The sequence below is a fragment of the Corapipo altera genome, unplaced genomic scaffold (genome assembly GCF_003945725.1).
Source record: "Corapipo altera isolate COAL_440 unplaced genomic scaffold, ASM394572v1 239, whole genome shotgun sequence".
Lineage (NCBI taxonomy): Eukaryota > Metazoa > Chordata > Aves > Passeriformes > Pipridae > Corapipo > Corapipo altera.
The window spans coordinates 2,209,490-2,231,397 of record NW_020884938.1 but is presented as its reverse complement, the minus strand read 5'-3'; the positions used below and the strand labels follow the sequence as shown (position 1 = coordinate 2,231,397).

The following is a 21,908-nucleotide window of genomic DNA, read 5'->3' as shown; positions in this document are numbered from 1 at the left end:
TGAGGGATAATGTGCTGCATATTCACAGAGTTTGGAGCAAGGCTTAGAACATTTATACAATTTTATAACTATACTCTGCTCTCAAACACATCCTGATTGCTGCAAACTGGCTGAAATAATGATTATCCACCCAATATATATGTCCTGACAGCAGGATTTTTGTGCAACCCTAAATTTCAGCCAGTTACTCTGATCTGAGGAAAGAAGACAGATTAGGAATAATTAATTTCAAGCTGACACCCCACTCCCAAACCCCTCTTCCTTAGGGCCTAAACTCTGAAGTCCAAAGACTGCTTGGGCTTCTAGGAGAGTTTTCCAAATCCTTTTCATTCCTTCAGGCTGCTTCTGCATTCCTGGGCTGCCCTTGGCACTGCCTCTTTCTTACTGACCCCTTCTCAAAAATGTGATTTTTTTAAAGATGACAGCCAGCATCCTTAAAGGGTTCCTAAAACCTGTGGGTTTGGTTTATCTCTTTTTAAATATGAAAAATGGGAAGACCCTTAAAATCTTTAGTCTCATTAAGCCTGTGTTCATTGCACACAAATACCCTATTAGTTTCCCACTAGAACTGGGAGGGATGGATAAGAGAGAGAGATACAAACTCCAACACGATTCAGTAAATTATAGTTTTAATGCTGACACAGGGAACTTGTGCAATGCTTCCCAGCAAGTAAGCAATCAGGCTACCTGAAAAACAAGTCCACTGCCCTAATTACTGTCCTGTTTTGAGGTCTCCCATATTCAATAAACAAGACACTTTTAACACACACCAATGATTTACAGAAAGAACAAAGGAAGACAAGGGAAACGCAGACAACGTGATTATCAACACAGTATATGCTTATTCTTCTGATAATATTTTTTTCCCTTGGTTATCAGTATAGGAAAATAGTTGCCTCAGCAGCTCATAGAACTGAAATATTTATCTTGCTGTTAAGCATATCTGAGAAGGAGCCTGATAAGAGTCGTGCCTCCTGTGGCTACACAATGCACGTCACGTGGCAGTTGTCGGGCTCGTCCAGAAACAGGGTGCTGAAGACGTCGTTGAAAAAGGTGGGGTGGTATTTGCAGGCTCTGTCACAGTCAGGATTAAAGTTCACCTCCAAGATCTGAGGCTGCATGATTCTTTTCCCTGGGAAGGTGAACACAAACACTCCAGCTTAATTAATACAAGCTCTAGAGAGATCCCGAATCACTACCTGTATTTAATCCAGGGATTACAGAAGATGGCTGGAAAAAGCCATGTTTTGTGACCCAAAATGGGTTGGTTTTGTTTCAGTGGGTTTGGCTTTTATTGGAGGGACAGAGGTTTGTTCTACCATCATTACCCAGAGGACAATCACCCAACAGATTCTGCAATCACTGCTGATCCAGTGCCTGATTTAGGATGAGAATTTGCAGCAATTTAACAGGATCTCCCTGATACATCTGCCTTGCTTGAAACAGCCTGAAACACCTTCCAGAAAACTCTGCGTCTCCTTTTATGGCTCAAGTACACACCTTCCTTTCTTAAACCTCCTGGATATGCAGCAGTCCTGCTCCTTTACACTGCAGCCACTCACATTTGTTTGGCTTTTTTGTGTATGTGTGTGGTGGTTTGTTTGGGTTCTTTTGTTTGGTTTTTCCCCCCCTCCCCCGGGTTGTTTTGTTTTGTTTTTCCCCAAACAGAGAACAGGAGCAGCAGGGGCACAAGGGAGGAAAGGAGGCAGCCAAGAACTTGACAGAATAAAGAATTCAACACTCAAATAAATGAGCTTCTCACCATCTCTGCTGGCATCCCATTTAAGCATCAAGTCAATGGCATATATTGCTCTTGATGAGGGATAATCACAGATGCCAAGAGGTGCAGGTTTAGCTGAAGCAACTTGGAACAATTCAGCAAATGCCTTAAAAATATCTGCCTAACAACAGAAAAAGGTCTCTGAATGAGAAGGGAGGTTCCACAAAAGCAATAAACATGTTTCTAATCACTTCATTAATACAGTTTTTTAGAGTTTGTATAAATTACACGAGGCAACAGAGGAAAATCTGCACAGTATTGGCTTAAAAATGCGCATTTAGACTAATGACAACACAGGGGTAGTCAGGACTGGCTGTGTTATTATTAAGTCCAACATGGTGTAATCATGAAATAAAATCCTCAGATCATGAAATAAAAGTCTTTAACAACAAAGTGTTTGAGGGCAAATTATGCAAAGTTACAAAATGCTTCTAAAATAAAAGTCAGCATGTGACGTCCCTGTAGAACTGACACATGTGAAATATGTCTTATGAGATAAAAATGGAAAAGCTGAGTAAAAAAAACCCCAAACATATCCATGAACATTTACATGAGAGAGATGAATTGCTGACTTACTTGTACTGTTGTCCAAGGATATTCAGGATATTGTTTTTCAAACAGAGGAATGAAGTCTTCACAGTGTACCTGAAACAGTTTAGTAAGGAATGACTAAGACAAGAGAATGGAATATCCAATATTTTTTGCCACTCTTACAAATGCAGGTGGAGAACTAGGGAATTAGTTCCTGAATACCTTCTTTGTTCCAGTATTTGTTGTTATAAGAGAACACACTAGGGCTTTGACAATGACAAGTTGCCATTTTCTGTAACTCTTTTATTGTCTCTCCCAATGTGGGTTATATTCAGGATGCAGGTTTGTGTTACCTTATAGAAACACAGACGACTGGGGGGAAGAGGGGAAGGGGTCTAGGAGAATATTTGCCCAGGACTTAGGGTACACTTTGAAATAGGTTATTTGCTAATAGTCACAAAGCAGGCACTGGAAGATCTTCTAACAACAGAGAGGTGAGGGAGTGTTTTGGGCTGTTTGCTCACCTGTTTTAATGTTACACCAGGAGCATAATTCATGACTGTGAAATGCTTCTCGTAGTCATCCAAGTCATCAAGTGAGAATGCCCTGAGGAACACAGCAACTCCTTAAGTTTCCAAGGGGTCAGATTCTAGTCCAAGACCCTCCAAGGGTCAGATTCAAGCCCAAGACCAGTGAGGGGAAGGTAATTACCTGTTGGAGAAGCGCAGCCAGAACACATCATAGCTGTACAGCCTGAGAGGCTTTATGGACCTCAGCAGCACAACGTAACGAATGTCAAACTTCACCATCCCCACGTCCTCCCTGTGGAACAGCACTGGCTCCTCAATGTACTTGCACACTACCTGCAACAAAGCAAGACCACAGAAAACTGAAGTGTCACTGAATCTATTCAGCACAGGAAATCTGAAGAAAATAAATTTCCTTTGTATTTTTTCAGACTTCCCTCTCTGAAGCAGCTTTTCCAGCTCTGCCCTTTAAATCCCATTCGAAACCACGCTCTCTCTAACCTTTGGGCTGCTTTCCCTGTGCCTGATGATGCTGTTAAGGCTGTTGGTGATGTGGGTATCCAGGCTTCTGGCCAAGTTCCATGGTTTGCATATCCAGTGGTTGTCTTCTCCTCTGAGAGAGAGACAGAGAGAGGGCAACACCTGTAAGTATCCACCTCATTCTTCTGTCTGAACATCCACTTGAACAGGTCTATATCCTCTCCTGAAGAAATACTTTATAAAGCTGTGGGCTGCAATGCAAGAACTAAGGACTTCTGACTGGCAGCTGGGAGCAGCAGGTGTTAGGAACAAAGGGAAGAACAAGCAATGGTATCTTTCACAGATAATTTTTTTCATTAAGGGCCTGGCACGATCTCACTGGTTATTTCCTTCTTCTGCATCTGACTTCATCAAAGGGGGAAAACAACCCATCAGCAGCACAGCACCTCCATGGACATGCACAGGTCTCCATGTGGAATCATCCTGCCAGGAGACTGAGGACATTCTGGCAGGGTAACGTGCCATATTCCAAGTCCATTCCCTAATGACACCTCCAAATCAGTGACTTTAAATGACACCATAACTCATCTCTTTGGGAAGAAACCACACAATATCTCAACAGCTCACATTACAAGAAAATGAAAGCACAGCACCATCATCTCACTGTCTAGTACCCAGACACCTCCAGGTGCAAAACTCTTTGAGATATCCTTGAGAAAAACTGGCAATATGCTGGTCTTTCCATGTATCCTTTAGGATAGTTAGGACAGGATGATGCTGTAGATTAAAAACCCTAAAGCTTGACAACTGCTTTAAGCTAACACTAAAACTAAATTTTACTTTCACAGCCTTACAGAACCCAAGTACTTTAAACATTTTCCACTCTGGTTAAAGTGCAGGAACAACTCCTATACTGTCCCCTGGAAAAAAACCCCCACACTTGTTGCAAACACACTTTAAGCCTTTGTGTATCAGTTAAATATAAGAGGTAAGGTCCTGACTAGACAGAAAGCAACAAACTTCAAATCTGTATTCAAACCACGGCAAAGTTCCTGGGTTTCAAAATGTGCTGCTTAACTACTGCTACATTAAAAAGAAAAACTCTAAAAAGCTCACACTTTCCAGGCAAAATTCACTTGGACATAAAAGCAGCAAGAGCCAACTGGTGGTGGTGCAACAGCTGCCAAGCCCAAAATGCGGGTTACTGGTCTTTGAGGAAAGCTGGGATCGAGAAAGCACAAAACTAAGGAAGCAGGAACAAGAGTCACCTTCTGTCACGTTGCTGGAAGTAGCTGATGAACTGAGGCAACTCTGTCTGGAGGTTAAAAGTCCGAGGCAACCACCTGGGCCCATCTGGGCCTCCAGCTCGTCGGGCAACGGAGGCCAGGCAGTCCTTGACAGTCAGGAGGTTCTCACACGGGAACTGATTCACCATCACCTCAGGCCTCTCCTCACTGAGCTTCCTACAAAACAAACAGTTGTTGGTGAAGGAGGGAGGCCTTTGGGAAAAAAAAAAAAATGTATTCTCAGGGGAACAATTCCAACCTGTAATCTTTGAAGTGTGAGAAGTTGTAGAGGATGTCTGCCTGCCCCTCGCTGTCCGTGAACACGAAACGGGGATGGGTCAGGTTGTTGAGGACTTGCTGAATGTCTGTGAAAACCCTGGAAGAAAGAAAAAAAAAAAAGAGGCAAATGAAGGGAAACATCAGTTTGATCTGGGACTGATCAACTCGTGTTTGAACAGAGAAGTTTCAATCTTGACTTTCTGCAAGAATTATGGTTTTCCAATACACCCTCTCTGTGATATGCAAAACCATTTTAAATTGAAGTGGGACAGACACAAAAGGCTGTATTTTGAGACAAATCTCCAAGACAGTTAAGTGGAAACAGATTCAAAAAAATTGTATTTTTGAGACAGAAATCTCCAAGGTAGTTTAGCTCTGACAGCTTCACAAAGTAACAATTCAGAAGATGATCATCAAGTCCCCGACAGAGAAGCATTAACAGGAATTCACTGTTCTACATGAGAAGTCCATGACCTTGTAAATACCTTCAGTGCTGGAAGGGCTCTAAAAATCAACCTGCTGTCACCCCCATGAAAGAAAGTCATAGGAAATCTTGTCAGGCTAACTCAGTAGCTACAAAAGATTATCTTCCTTTGGTCAGAACTTCCCACACAGAGACGTTTCCAAATAACCAAACCTATGAAATGTGTGTGCATTAGGTACAGGCAGGAAATACACACAGCTTTGAGGTTTAATACAAATCTCCTCTCAGCCCCACTTAAAACCACACCAAAACCCAACCCAAACCTGATACACATCCCAGTACAGGACCAAGGATGAGGCAAGATGTCGCCTGTCTTAGGAAATTCCCCTCTCAAATAAAACCAGTGACTTGGATGCTAAAATAAGCACACAGAAATATGGGTTATTTTGATGATTTTACAGCTAGAAGTGAGGTCACTTAATTCAGAATTCAGCATGTTGACTCAGAAATGAGACTGATATAGAAAAAACTGTTCTTATAGTAAGGGAACATTTAAACAGACGAAGCAACCACTAATTTTTTCCACGAGAAACTACTATATCCTTCCTCCTTTCCAGACCTATTCATACCCGTTGTACAACTTTCCTCTCCTCCTCCACTACTAACCAACTGGAAGATTTATTCCCCAGACACTTCTCTGGAAAGATGAACTGCAAAAACAGCCCAGTCACAGGGGGGAAATAACTTCTTTAAAAAGAAAAAGAGTGTGAGGTGCTTTGCATAGCTCCATGTGCCAAATATGCACAAAAGGACACACGCAGCACGAGAACTGCTAAAATTTAGAGTTGCTCAGACAACCCCACATGGGTGCCTTACAAATACACCCTACAAGGCACCATCCCACAAAGACACTAATCCCAAGGAGTCCTAAGACCCAAACCTGGCTAACAGGTCTTAGGAGCAAAAGGGTCACCAGATCTACGCACATGGATCTATTCTGCTTGTTAAATCCACCCAATAAATGGCAGCAACAACAGTTCTGTTGTTGTTTGTTGTTCTTTTCCTTCTTGTGATTCAGCCAACACACTGCATGTATTTTTTTGTGGCAGAGTGCTGGAATCCTTGCATTAAGAATTCCTGGCTTCTGCTCCAGGCTGTATGTACAGTATCTGGCTTCCAGCTCACGAAAAAGGGTTAGAAGTTACTTTTCTGAGCAGCTTTCAGAATGACTGTAGCTTGCTACACGTGGCTGGATAAAACTGGTACAGTGTTATGTATTTTGAAAAGTGGCTTCTTTCCCCTCCAGTTGCCACCACAGCAAATACCTTTGGAACCTCTGGTTCATCAACTGAGTTTTCTCTCAACAATTCTTCCAGCTAGGGTAACAAGGAGGCTGAAGCTAAGGTGTTCACCTAACCTAAGCCTGAGGTGCTACAAACAATCAGTGCTGAAAGTCAAACCTGTGGCTCCCTTACTCCAGTCAAAAAGAGACAGTGGTAAGAAAAATGCTGCTGTACCAAGGGCCTGAGGGCCTTATACAGCACAGAAGGACACTTGGAGAGCCTGGCAGCATCTGATAAAGCCAATAAATGTTACTCCACATCATTCTCTAGACGTCACTTGATCAGTCAGAGGTTTTCGTGTCTGACCCCAACACCCCTTCTTCTGTAAAATACAGAATAAAAAGCCTGCTCTCTTAATCTTGAAGTCTTGCAAAGAAATTCATGTGCCAGAGCACTCAGGATGAGGCATTTTAACACCTTCTTAATACAAAAATGCAACACAAAAGAAATAGGGGTGCTCAACTGTTAAGACCAGAAATACCACTGTAACAAGCTGACAGGGGTTAAGATTAGAGGGAAAATAAGGCCATTTCACTCATTCTAAGCTTTTAAGTTTCTCCACCCTTTCTGTATGCAATCCTCTGACCATAAAAGGTCCTGGGACAGCCAAATAATTCCAACTGGAGAATGAAAATTTCCTGGAAACACGATGTAAAATCAATGTATTTCACTGCCAACACCTGTCACTGAGTTCAGTGGTCAGATTCCCTGAGGTGCTTTAGTATTAGGGCATAAATCTGAAAAAAAATCAGATCACTGCACTGAAGAACACAGACTGTAAGGGCAGGCACCTGACAGCTGGCCAGCAGTTCCTCTGTTGTTATCTAAGGAGCACTGTAGGATCTTCTCTGGCATTTTCCTTGACTTTATTTAAATATGTTGGTAAACATTTCTATGTTTACTCTGATAATACACATCCAGACAGGTAAGAAATGCACCAAATCTCATTTTGGCTTAGACAGATGGCAGAACCTCCACTCTGCAATACTGTAGCATCAGCCAACCTATTCTGGACCTTTCATTCCAGTATCAATGACACACTGAACTAATGAACCCAGCTAAACATACCTCCCAAATGAGGTTTTTCCCCTCCTTGTCACGGTTGGGATGCTATAAAGTTTGGGATTTAAGAAGATATTCAGCGAAATTGTGCAAATGAGACAAACTATGTTGAGATGTCACTTAATTTCCTCAAAATACTTAAAGCTAAGTAGTTATGAGAATCAAGTCCAGCAGCACAGAGCTGACAAGACTGACCAAAGAGATGCCTCATAAAAGCTCTCTGGGCATTTTAAAAAAATGACTGAAGCAGCTGAAGAGAAACACGAAAGAGAAGATCAAGAGAAACAGAGATGATCAAGCCCAACACAAAATGGAAGGACTTTTCATAATAAAGTTGTCTTTGAAGCATTTAGTTCTTTTATTCACTCTTCTTTCAACGGAGCACAGTTGGACAGAACAACCTCCTTAGGCAGCAGTTACTGTGCTGCAACACCTACTTGACCCTGTAATATTGAGAGGAAATCTCTTGTGAGGACATGGACAGGGGGTGGATGGAATTCCTTAGAAGTAGAGCAGGAAGAATTTGCTGTGTTCCCCCTTCCCTCCCTATCTGTTGTGAATGCCATTCACTTTGAACAGAAGATGCAAAATAAAGAGGCAGCAGTGAAAAATAAATTAGCATTTCCCAACATTCTATTAGAATGCATCTCCCTTTGACTCCTGTATCTGAAAAAGAGGCAAATACATGACATTAAAAAAGCAGCTTTGCTTTTTTTCACTCAGTCTTGTAACCAGAGGTTTCAACTACATAACAGAATCTAGACTATCACTGAGCAAGTTAACAAATGCCTCCCAATAAAAACTGAGTTTGATTTTCAGTAGTTCTTGTCAGGTAAAGTTGTTCTAGTGAATAACAAAATCAGCTCAACGCAAGAAGCTGGTGTGTGAGTAAACCTACAAAATACATTTTAGTGCACAGTGTTTCAAGCAAGAACTCAGATCCCAGAGTCAGACTACAAACACCCTGGAGTGCAGCTCACAGCACATGCTGAGCAAGGGTAGGTTTTTCTGGAATAAAACCAGTCACAAGGCAGCCTGGCCATGCAGCACCACTGCTTCTGCTCACAGAAATCCCTTATCTGTGCCATGTTCCTCCAGCTTTCCTCTGGAATGGTTTCACAGCATACGGTCCACACACATCCAATTTAAAACATCCCAGGTTTTGGTAAGATTCCTGTTTGGCAATCTCATCTGAAGAAGGGGAATAGACTGTTACATTCACACAGCACAGAGCAGCACAGATACCCTACGGACACACATTCCATAATGCAGAAAAGAAGTCTTCATTATATACCTTAATCATACTTTTTAGTGAAAACACCACTTTGTGTTAAAGCATTATGCAACTTTCTTTTCACCCACAAGGTGGCACTTCTTTAAAAAAAAAAAACCACTGAGAAACGAACCATTTTTTAGAAATTCTGTAAGTGGTAATTCACTCACTTTGAAGAATAAATCCAACAAGAGCAACTGGTAAGTCAAAATCTCAGGCAAGTAGCTACATGTAATCACACCTTTAACTTTCCTCAAAGCTGGAAAAGGCTGTTCAGCCTGAACACACTGCAATTGCTGCACAGGATCTTGGGAAGGAAGCATTTTGTTTGCACATACGTACTTGAAAACTTTGTCTTTGGCATAAACTGGTGGGTTTATCATCACAGGCAGTTTTTCCTTGTTTTCTGCTAAAATGGCCTAGAAAATACAGAAAAGCACAAAAAGTTAACAGCAGGTAGAATGAAAGAGGTCAAACTCCACAATATTCAGCAGATATGAACAGCAGCTAAGACCAAACTGAATTTTAAAGTGTGAACATTCAGGATTTATAAAAGAACTGACTGATAAAAAACAACATCATCTTTCAGGTGAAGCTACAGGCAAAATGTTCTGTGTGAGCATCCAAATGCTCATCCAAGCATTTTATTAGCAATATCCTGCTGAAGTTCAGCCAGGTGACATTTTCTCAGATTGTAAACCTTTACAGATAATTTCCTGCAATTTCTTATCTCCATGTAAATATTTAAACACACACACACATATATTTATATACTTAATAAATAAATATATAAAGATATGTTTAAAATATATAGGCATATATAAATTTATACAAAAATTTATATATAGACCTGTAACGACAGAAAATATGCCAGTCCACTTGCATGTTTCATTGGTTCTGTTGTCTTTGGTGCACCTGAATTTCACCAGAGCTACATTTTGAGAATTGCATTATGTTGTGTAATAAGCTGCTCAGAAAAATCAAATAAATCAGTGCTAGAGCAGAGGCAGAAGGGAAGCCTATTAGTAAAAAAGAACAAGAAATAAGGCTTTAAGACCAGGGCTTATCAATACTGTTGACGGACCCTGAGAAATTTTTGTTTCTCCTAAACATTAAGCAAGATCTCAGATCACAGCAAAAGCCAAAGTTCCTGTATTTCCAACAAAATGGAAGACTGACCATTTAGCCATGATGTTTTATTACAGATAACCAAAATTACAGGAGGTTGGAACCCAGTTCTGCTTTATGTAATGGAGCCTGAAGAGGACATTTCTCAGAACAGGAGCAGAGGATGCATTATTGTCTTTTTTTACAGCTCAAACCCAGGGAGCTGTTGCAGAACAACAAACTGCTCTAGTCCCAAGAAATATTTCTTCCATCCCAGAATCACTTCATGAGTTTCTGCAATCATTGCCCCAGCAGTACCCACAGTACCATTTAAGTTACAGCCTTTGTGGTCTGTGTTGGAGACCAAAAACAGGTAACAGAACAAAGAACAGGCATCAAAGAATTAAGCCACACTGCTGTTGTAACAACTCTCTCATTATTTTACATAGAACACTGAAGCTTTCAGAAAAATTAAAATAAGAAATGTAATATCCTTAGCTACAGCAAAGGCCAACAGCACAGCCCATTTAACTAATTATTATTTGCACACAGTAGTAAAGCAGTTGCAAAAATTGTACAGTGATAGCAGTGAACAATTTTGAAGTGGTCTGACTTACAGAAGCATTTAGAAACATTTTCACCCAACTGTATTTTCCTGCAGAATTGCTGGCTCACATACTAACGCTGCAAACAGATCTCTGAAGTTGTCTGTAGTTTATTTGTGTGCATGCAGCTCTGCTCATGTGGAAATAGGGGAAGTAGAAGGGTGAGGAACACAGGAACTCTTTCTACCTGTATCACTTCTGGTGTCCAGGGATGTGCTGTGCCCTAAGCTATTCTTCACTGGTCTGTCACCAGTTAGGACTTTAATCTACTGCAAGACATTCCAGAGCAAAAGAAAGCTCTGTTGGTTGGTTCTAGCATCAGTGTTTTGCTCTCATGCCAACAGCTGAGTGGCAGAGACACAGTGGAGTGGTAAAGGAGGACACTGTACCCATTTGCCACACACAGTTCTTTAACTAGACCTGATCATACCAAAACAGAATTAAAACACATGCAAAAAAAAATTGCTTTATCTGAGACCCAGAGAACACACGTAAGACAAACTGTGGGTGCACTGTTCTTGCTTATTTGTTAATGCAAAGTATGTCTCTTCCAAAAATGCAAATCCCAACCAGACCTGGGTTACAAAACTGTCTAACTATTTGGAGTGTATGCCTTTATTTAGTAGAAGCAGATTAACTTCCATTTCTGACTAGATATTGTTAATAACAATCTGGTACAGCCTTTTCTGCCTCTCATCTCTCATAAGAAGTGGATAGTTGGGGTACAGACTCATCTTTAGAAGCTGCACTTTGAATGCTGCCAGTGGCTGGGACAGCATCCTCACAGGCACCAGGTCTCTTCATTTTTCTTAAAAGTGAACCTCATGCAGACTTGGTTCATGAAAAGGAGATTCCAAACATTAATTTCACATCCTTAAAATATCCAAAATATCCTTTATTAGAAAGGAGAGCTTGAAACAAACCAGGTGAGTACTTTATAACAGTGCCATCCAATTAAAGATGTCTCTGCTCCAACATTTAATGGTTCTAAACCATGACATTAAATGAGTAGCTCAGTAGCCAGCCCCAAAAAATGTATAACCACTCCTAAAACAGTAAAACAAATCTTTCTGTAATTCAAGACTCGAACAGCAGTGCTACAGTCATAAATCCAATGCATCAAATATCTAACAGGAAGATGGATACCTCATATGATGTACTTTGTAGCATGCTTATAAAAAAAAGCTACACAATACTGCTAGAACTCATTTATGGTGCTTCAGTATTTCAACACTTAAATATTATATGTAATATGTTTGTCTCATTGTGCTGTGATTTTTTTTTTTTTAATTTAAAGGCTACACTCTGAATCAGTGTTTAGGTTTAAAAATAAGTACAATCAGAACTCCTGCAATGTTTTTTCAGACACTGCCTCTTCTTGACAGAGGTCAAATATGATATTGGCTTGTTGAAATGATACCTGGTAATACTCATCTGATGGCTCTGGTGTGAAGCAGCTGACATCCAACACTTCCTCAGGCACCCAGGGTAACAAAACACACTTCCTGATCAATCTATCTGTTTCCCCATGAGCATAATCCCGAGTGACTTCATCTGCAGCAGAACAGGGAGAACCTTTAGGAACTGTCTTTCTTCCTCCACAGAAAATCTTTATCATGGCATAATGATAAATGACAGCTAGAGAGTTATTACCACCACAGTTTTTGTTACTTGAATTAGAGGTAATTAAAGAACCACAATAAAAAGGGCATTATTTAGGAGGCTTATCTTCTCCACTCAATGGAGGCATAAGGTGGCCCCCAATCAAGATTTCAGGAATAAACTGTTGGCCTGGTATTTCCCAGCTTTCAATACTTGACTTCCTGACTCAAAGCTACAAACAGACTTTTAAGGATTTTTTTTTTTAAACCCTCAGATGACCGACTTGGCAGTTTCACTACGACAGTGATGCAAGACTGAAGTTCTCTGCCAATAAAACAACAGCAACATTTTTAGACTGGTAAAGGTCTTGATCTCACAAATTATGGAAATACCAGGCAGAGAACTTTTAAATTTGACAGCATTACAAACATGCAGCCATTTTTGTCTTGAAATATTTGTTCTACTGGGAAATGCTCAGTGATTTGTAAGAATTTGGCCCGGCTTCTATTGCAAGCATTGAATAAAATAAATAAAACCACACTTACCACCGGTTTCCAGGTCTCTCAAAGGCCAGAGAACAGTGTAAGCAATTTGCTGGGGCATATAAAACAGAGGTGCTGTTGCAAAACTAGGCTGATCTGAGTGCTGGATGCGTGATCCAAACTCATCCATGATGTACCAGACAGGAACCTTCTCCTCTGCAGTCTGCAAGAGGAAACAGGGTGAGACATCCTGCACATACCAAGTGCAAGAAAAGCACCAAAGACAGAAGGATTAGTTTTCATAAAAATCCTGAATGAAAGAATAAACTTTAAATTGCTTGGTAGAACTGCTGTGGCCCTTTTGCAGAGTCCGAAATGGGGCAGAGAGATTAGATTTGAGATAGTCAAGCAGCTCAATGCCAGAGGAGAGAACAGAATACAAGTTACCTACAGGCTGAATTAATTACCTTCCAGAAAATCACTTTCCAAGTGGTAGCACAGATAATTCCACCTCACAAGCTATTCGTGACAAGTTGGGAAACACAGACACAGGGTAGAAAAACTCAGAGATACTGTTCACATCTCCTTTTTACTCAAGGAAAAAGAATAAACAGTCATAATGAATCCCCTTCTCAGGGAATTTTCAGGTATGGTTCTATTGTGAGCTAAGCTCAAGATTAATTGATAAGAAGAGAACAACCTCAAGTCCCTGAGCTAAGAGGTGCAGGTTGATCATGTTCCCGCTGCACAGGGCTCAGCCCAAAGAATTCACCTTTCTCCTCTTTAATCCTAAAGACTCAAACTAGCCTTGGAGCTACACTGCAAACCCTGCAATATGTGTTGTAGCTGAACCCTGAGAGATGTATTCCCTCAGAAATGGTAGGTGTGCACTTGAAGTGATTGAAGGCTCAGGACATGCTGGTACAGAGCTGAGTGGGGCAGAGTGACCGAGTCTGGTGTCTTATCATCTAAAAATTGCAGCCCTTGGAGTAAGTTATGCCTACAAACACTTAAGCTCCATCCTGAAGGTAGCTGGCTCTCACCTGAGGGTAAGCAAACATTTACACTGCATGAACAAACCAGGAAGGTAAGTTATTTGACAGTGTACACACAGCCCTGGTGTGTAAAGCACTCTATAGAGGTGAGCAGAACCGCAAACACAGCTAAATCACACACTTTGGGGCAAGACAAGTTGATTCTGTGAGACGTTCTTTCCTCCACTATGAAAAAGTTTGAGTAGAAAAAAAAAAAAAGACATAACATACAACCAGACTTCTTTTGCAGCAGACTTTTCTCCTCTCTATAAAAATCCCCTCAAATTTCTCATCAGAAAGTTTGTTTTAGCTGTGCTGTAGCTCTACGTGGCAGTTGCTCCCCTTCCAAACAGAAGTTTATTCTGAAATGCCTGTAAAGGACTTTTGTTAATTGAATACATTTCTCTGCCAACATCCACCTACTGGAATGTCTTCACCCCAAAATGTTTAGCATCCTAACTAGGCTTCTTTTATTTATTTTTTTTTTTAACTGGAGGCTCACCCCTTGAGAGAGCTGGTAGGTCTGGTTGTATTTCCACATCTCCTGCAGCACTTGCTCGATGCTGCCCTCGTCTGGGATCTCGCCGTGGAAGTCGATTCCCATGAGATTGGCCATCCTGTGCAGCAGCCCGGGCACGTGGAGCAGCTGCTGCCGGGCGTGTTCCACACGGAATGTCCAGGCGTGGTCGATCAGGAAAACGCTTAAAGGCAATTTTGGTGGCAATTTTACACCGCTGTGTTTTCACACGTCTGCAGCCAAACGTGCTGTGAATTTCCCTGCAGATGGTTTGATAACTAAACCTCCTCTTACTCACCCAGTCACTCCCAGAGTACACACTGTGGTTTTACAGCTTAGTAAACTTTCCAGCACTAACTTTACACTCTTTGTTTTGGTCTAGAAAACTTGTTGTGCATTAGTATTTCAATGAAAATGAGGAGCAAACAGAGAATAGAGCACCCAGTTTGTAAACCTAGTTCTTTCTTCCCTTTCAATCACTATTAACTCCACTGCATCAACCTGGTATTCTCACCTGAAGAAGGAAAACAAGACATTATTTTGCAAAATTATTCCAGGATCTTGCTGGCCATGAGCTCTGTGACATCTACTGTCTTCTGCAAAACTAGGCAGAGAAGTCTGAGCATCAAAAGCCTGTATATGCTGTTAAAAGAAAATCACTAAGTTTTAAGTGTTGATTTTTTCAATTTGGTTTGGTTTTTAACTTGGGTGGGGTATGTCACCAAGTTATTTTTAGGAAAAAATGCACTGTTCAAAAGAATTACAATCTAACCCAAAATAAAACCATACAGATCTGGCACAGCTTCCCTTGACAAGTTTAACACTGATTTAGGCTGCATGATTTTGAGGAAAAATCCACACAGTTATTCAATATTTTGGTTATATCATCATACTGCACCACCTCGGAGAAAAATCTGAATTCTACTTGCTAACAAAAACCCCAAACCAAACAAAAGAAACTCCCACAACAAAACCACCCCACCACTCATATTTCAGAAAGTTAAAAACACGTCAGCTGTCATGTAGGGTGAGTACCCTCAGACAATTACTGCATCCCAGATTCCACACAGATGAAACCTCATTTCATTTTAAAATTAAAGGCTCCAGAGAATGCTAAAGGGTCAAGCTCTCTGGAAATGTGAGCAAACAGGTGTGTTGCTGTTCTGCTCCTTCATCCACACACACCTGACAGGTGCAAGGAAGCCCAGGATCATCACAGGAGGTAGTTCTGAACTTCATCTGTGTGCATTCTCGTATTTAGAAAGGAGGTGACTTAGTTTAAAGCAGGGATATTACTCTGAAGCTGCTTAGTGCCTCCTTAGCCTGGGATTTGGGAAGATCACAAGCACTCCTTCAGTGGGTTTTTTCCATGGGCACAGTCTTGCAGATAGAAAGTTCTGGTTTATTTCTGCAGAATTCATTTCAAGGTTGCCTTTCCTCTTTCCCTCAGTTCACTAAAACCAATTTCTAAGCATCTTCCTGCATGATTTAGAAAGGAACAATGTTAAGATACCTGCACTCCTTGTACCCTTTGCAAGGTGAATGCACCTTTCCTCAAACACACAGCTCTGTCTTAGAGCAGGAAAAGAGGATTTCTGAACAGGGTCAAACAAGTTTCAAGGCAAACTATCGCTATAATTTTAGGGTTTCACACAACTCAAAGACTGAACACTAAATTCACTACTCACCTATTGGGATTTGAGGCTTGAAGCCCATTCTCATTTGTTACAATAACTTTGAAACAAGGTCCATTTCCAGGATTTGGCTTCTTTTTTAACTGCTCTTCCATTTCTTCATCACCTTCTTCCTCATCATCCACCTCTTCTACTTGCATTATCCCAAAGTAGTCACCAGCATCAAACACCTGAGATGGAAAGTGCACAAAATATCAAGCAACTGGTTAAGGCAGTGCCCTGATATGCACAGTGCAACACTTGTAGACATTTTTTGCCTGCAATCTGATAAAAATTGGCATTTTTACCTTAACAGTATTTATTATTTCACAGTTTAATAGAACTGTTTATACGTGAAGTTTCTTTGTTAACATTGGCAGGAGGCTTTGTTGGTTTCTTTCCTACCAACAGGTCTATTAATGATTGTCTATTAGTTTAATGCCTCATTAAGAACGTCTGAGGCTGAAAACAGAATACCTTGGCTCAACCTTTGCTAAAATCAACAATTTAAGACCTGCAAAACCAGGTGCTACCCAGGCTCCACAAACAAGCTAAAGTACACTGAGGTACCTGAAGAAAAAGAGCTTTTACCAACCGAGTTCTGAACCAGAAAAAGGAATCACAGAATGGTTTGGGTTATAAAGGACCTTAAAAGATCATCCCAGTTCCAGCCCTGCTGCCACAGGCAGGGACACCTTCCAGATGCTAAAAATGGCTAAACAGCTTCTTAGCTAAATGCTAAGAACATGCTAACAAAATGTTGGCTAACATAAGCACATGTATTTTTCTTAGGGTAAAGAAAATTACTTTGCAAACAAACTCATTAGAGATTAAAAATACACCTGTTAAAAAAACCCCAACCAAATAAAAATCAGAAACTGTCTTAGCATCTTCCACTTCAGCAGGTGCCAAAATAGTCAGTAGCTCTAATTTATTCCTAGTTCTCCAGTTTTGCTGGAAGAGGATAACATTACTCAATGGTAAGCAGTATCACAGCCTCTGGTGTTGTAAGAGTAGCCACCAACGTTGAAGTCTCTGCACAGTTGCCTGGAAAATTCATAGTAACTGCAGGCAGGTGCCAGCAAAGGGAAGAGTGGCCTTCAGGGGTGCTCACACCTCCTTTCCATCGGGTTGGCTCCCAGCTGGATCAGCTCCCAGGTCTGGTTCACCACACTGGTGCTAATCCCAGCCCATGGCAGCCAAAAAAGATCTGCCCAGGCACACACGTTCCACCCTTCCCTGAAGTGACACTTCACTGCTCCTGCCACTCGATCAGAGCCGTCCTCAACGAGCTCATTAGCCAGGAGAAGGAACTGCGGCCAAGTCATTAGAAGATTAAAACTGCAAGTGTGAATCACTGGAGCACTTGACAGGTGCTGCTGTGTGGCTTTCTACACTTTATTCTACGCTTTATTCCACATCTTTTGTCTCGAGAGTTTGTAAGACACGAGGGGAGCCACTGACTCAGGTTTAGCCTTCACTCCCAACAGGCTCCACCTGCTCAGCAAACACCCCTGGATAAATGTTAATATCAAGCTCTTTTGCAACACTCAGGGAAGCTGTTGGTTTTATATTTTATTAAGTATCATCTCAAGACTCAAAAAACGAAGGGATTCCAAATCCCCTAAGCCAAAGTTTTGATCTCTCCCTCCAACAAAGCATCCGATGCATGAGACTGCAGCAGCTGCATTTAGCAAAAAAAATCCCCACTTTTAATGACTTCACAGAATTATGCTTAATGAAAAACATCTCCTGGAGAATTTATAACCTTGTGGAAGTGAATTAGATGTATTTCTAATCTGCACCAAATCACACTTCTTGGAGCAGCAGCTCAGGACCACCTTAATCAGTGGCTTTTTTTCGAGGGTTTTGTTGTTCTTTAAACTCACAATGGATGATGCAAACACTGATGGCCTTGTGGCAGAAGCACCTCGTTGTCAGTGTAGACACACAGCACTGCTGTCCTCCCCTCCCTCCCTTCGAGGTAATCTGTCACACTGAGCCTGTTAACACAGCAGCTGCATTAAGAGAATCTTAATTAAGCTGCTTAAGCAAAAACCAGCTGGATAAGATCACGCCACCAATCTGAAAAACACAACCTTTGGCTCGAAGGAGAACAGGGAGAGCGCCCTTCAAGTGCTCCCCCAGAGTAACTGATAATGTCCAGAACAGAACAAAAGGGTACCAACAACACATTTTGGTGGCACAGCTACTTGTAAGGAAAACGTGTCTGGGCAAAACCCCCTCCCTCTTCCTCTTCAGGTGCAGTTCCAACCAAACAAACCCAACGAAGCAGAGAACTTGATAACAAAGCAGGCACATGCCATGACATTACTACTGCAAACTGCTTGGAAGGCCACAGGTAGACTCTGAGCAACAGCCTGCCCTCCCCTGCTCTGCAAAGTAAAGCCTAGTAGTATTATCATGTTGCATTCCTGCTAGTAATTAATTAAAAGCCTCCATTTCTAACTGGGATGAAACTCTAAGCAATCCTTTGCCAGCAACATCTCAGGGCTATAAAGATCTTGCTGCAATACACAGAAGCCTGCAAAATAACTCAGCATATGGCTGGAATAGGAAAAAAAAAAGAGAGATTATGAATAAAATTGGATGCAGGCACTACGTTTTCCAGGCTTACACAAGGTTTATCCATAAGTAACATAAGAAACAGCCACCATAACAGAAATACAGTTTTAGTGTTTATAAAAAATGATTACACATGCATCTGTTTTGTTTCTGAAGTTTCTGCCACAAACACAACAAAGTTTTCCTCCCAGCAGATGATGAATGCTAAATGCAAAATGGATAAGTAAAGGCAGGTTTACCAATCTAGCAGATACACTGTGTTTTGAATGAGCAATCCAATATATAATCCAAACACAAAATGCTCTCAGAAGGAAAGCTGCTCCAGCAGATCTCAAGGTACATTAAAAAAAACCACAAACAAACCCTTCATTTTTCACAGGTTTTAAGGCTTCAGTGTGCACAAAGAAGGGAGGGTGCTTTCATTCCATGTTGAAGTACATATGTGTTGGAAAACAGTTGCTTGGGCTGGGTTCTAGAGGAACTGATGCAAGAGATATTTTTATCTCTATTATGGATGCAAATTTTTCAAGTGCTATGCTAGAAAGTTTTAATCTTTGCAACAGGTTAGGACAAATGAAAAATTCCTCCCACCTCCACACATGAAAACAAGAAAACTCATCCCTGTGCTCCACGTTGCACTGGTTTTTTTTCCCTCCCCTCAGTTATTGTTTATTACCTAGGCTTCCAAAACATTTTCATCCTGTTCCCTCACCTCCTTTGCTTTCTTTACTGTTCTCCTCCAGGCACTCCTCGTGGTTCAGTTCTAGGTGAGGTACTGTAGCTCTGTCCCTACCTCCTCAAGAGGTCATCCCAGTCCACAGCACTTCTCCCAGGAATTTTTCCTGGACATCCCAATCTTCTCAACATCCCTTTGCCCTTCTTCTTGACAAACCCCAGAAGCTACAGCAGTAGAGACAAGCAGACTAATTCACCTTCCCAAGCTCACTGGAGTCATTAAATCTCTTTCTCCACACATGCTGGAACACTTAGTATGGAAGAACATGCTCAGCCACCTCTGCAAGCAAAATGAAACAGGAGCAGCAGCTGCTGCCTTAGGGCACATACTTTCTTCATTCTGCCTTTTGTCATCCTGCCTCTGTAAAAAGATCAGGACCATGAGTCTCCTCTCACTCCACTGTCTTACCTTCTAAATGTTGGTAGCTCCTTTCCTACAAACACTCATGTCATGACTTGCTATGCTTCTCTCCTGACCCTACTTTAAAGCTGAGATGGGGAAAAGAAGCGTTCAAGTGATTAAAAATTAACTTGTGTACAGACGTTAAGCTGCAGTCCCCTCTCCTTCCCCACTGTCCTACCCTACCTGTTCAATCTTCTCATCCCACCTCACTGGTTTCCTTGCTGCTCATCATGCCCTCCAGCAAACCACCACGAGTTCCCTTCCCTGCCCATCAGATCTCTTTTCTCTCCCCAGGACTAAAAGTTCACCTCTTTTATCTTTCCTTCTCCAGGTTGACTCCTCCAGACTCCCTCGAGCGCTCTCAAGTCTCCAGACAACTAGTTTCGGGTTGCACCTCTTTCCTGCCTCAGTTCCTTGTTCCTTTACCTCCACGAATCCAAGACAGCTTTCCTCGTCACTGAGGCCGGGTTGGGTATGTGCAAACCAAAAAAACAAAAACACTTCAAAATTCAACTCGTGTCCTCACAAGCTCTTTATTTTAAATGACTCCTTGACTTTGTTTCTCTTCCCTTTCTCACCACAAAGCTCCAGGGAGCGAGCAGGTGGTTGCTACAAAGGTGAAAAGGGATACTCCGTCCTGGAGCTGTGCCTGTGCCACCACATTCCCTTTAGTTCAGGGCCAGGTGTCAGCTCCTGCTGAAACACAACCAGTTCGGGCAAGGGGATGGGCTGTGTGATGCCTGGGCAGGGCTACAACAGGGAACTCAAGACTCAGACAGGGCAGCATCCCCAAATTTATGCCACCGCATCTACAAATGGCAATTTTACAAAGGTTTACAAAATTCAGCCTGATAAAAAGTCAGCACCACCCCTCCGAGCCGCTTTACAAAGCAGCCCTTGAATTGTTATTGCCAGAACATTCTCACACCAGCATCCCTGCTCTCTGAGAGAGGTGAGGAGCTTTTAATTGGATCGGGAATTAATGTACAAACTGAAAACGCTCCTGGAAGACATCCTGGGACAGGAGACCAGATCTGCACAGATAAATGACTGAGGGCAGGGCAGACCTGCGTGCAGGCGAACTGGGGAAAAAAAACCAACCCAGAAATAAAAACAAACATCTGGCAAAAGCCAACCCAAACCGTAAGGGATTAACACATAGCAATGTGAATACTACTACTGCTGCTGCTGCTTTTTTTAAATTCCTCTTGGGCAAAAAGGGCTTAAGGCTTTAGGACACTGCCAGGGGTTTGGCTGCGACAGAGATGATCTTCAGTCTTAGCAGCTGCGGTTTTTTGGATTCATCAGCTCCCTCCAGCACCCATCAGCTCCCTCCGAAGGCTTCGGGCGAAACCAAGACGCGCTCCGCACACCCCGAGCCGCGATGCCGGCACCGCATCACAGCCCACCCTCCCCAGCCGAGGGACACCCCGGCTCGCTTCTCCTCCTCCTCGGCATGAAGAGACTCCCCCCTGGGGCACAGCTCACCCACCTCTCCCCGCAGCTTTCGGCTCAGGCTCTCCCAGTACCTCGCCGGGACCCCCGAGGCGCGGAGCGCGGCCCCGTGAAGGGCCACGAAGGCCGCAGGGTCCCCCTCGCCGTCCCCCGACATGGCCGGGCCTGGCCCCGCCGCTCCCGACCGGAACACGCCGGGAGGAGGCGGCTCCAGCCCTGTGGAGGGCGGGGAGAAGGGAGGCACCCGCGGGCACCCAAGACCCGCCTCGGTGGCCGAACCCCCCCGGGCACCCAAGACCCGCCTTGGTGGCCGAACCCCCCCGTCCGGGGGGGTTCGGCCACCGAGGCGGGTGTTGGGTGCCCGCAGCCACGTCCGACAACACCCCTGAGGAGGAGGCGGCTGAGGGGGCTCCGCGTGTGGGCTCTGCCTCCGCCTCGCTCTTAATAAAAATCACAGAAGCTTCAGTAAAATCGCAGCGTTTATTGCGTTTTTTTGTTTTTTTTCCCCAGCGTTTTCCCGACCAAGGGGCTTTTCCCCGCCGCGGCCCCTTGCGGGTGGGGTGCGATGCCTGGCACGGCCCACAGCCAGTGGGAATTCGCTCTCTGAGGGTTGCGAGCACTCGACAGCACAGAGTCATTTTTTTTTTAAATTAAAAACGCTTTTTTTATTATTATTTCGAACTCCGACAAGCAAATTTTAACGCTTAGGCCTCTCTTAAGTGTC

At 42.6% G+C, this 21,908-nt stretch overlaps 1 protein-coding gene across 3 annotated transcripts; it reads right to left on the bottom strand.

Annotated features, from left to right (window-relative positions):
• Nucleotides 1-612: 612 nt before the first annotated feature.
• Nucleotides 613-21,400, bottom strand: TTLL12 (tubulin tyrosine ligase like 12). 3 transcript variants are annotated; one of them, XM_027660699.1, is made up of 14 exons: nt 21,222-21,400; nt 16,021-16,196; nt 14,318-14,516; nt 12,845-13,004; nt 12,118-12,251; nt 9,328-9,404; nt 4,864-4,980; nt 4,587-4,781; nt 3,340-3,451; nt 3,023-3,174; nt 2,836-2,917; nt 2,357-2,425; nt 1,763-1,901; nt 613-1,132 (listed from the first exon to the last, which is right to left on the bottom strand). In XM_027660699.1, the coding sequence occupies exons 1-14, from the start codon at nt 21,339-21,341 to the stop codon at nt 981-983; spliced, it is 1,884 nt and encodes a 627-aa protein (XP_027516500.1). In that variant the 5' UTR covers nt 21,342-21,400; the 3' UTR covers nt 613-980. The 3 variants fall into 3 exon arrangements, with proteins under 3 accessions (XP_027516500.1, XP_027516501.1, XP_027516502.1); XM_027660700.1 differs by lacking the exon at nt 21,222-21,400 and adding an exon at nt 20,038-20,172; XM_027660701.1 differs by lacking the exon at nt 21,222-21,400 and adding an exon at nt 19,304-19,470.
• Nucleotides 21,401-21,908: the final 508 nt, after the last annotated feature.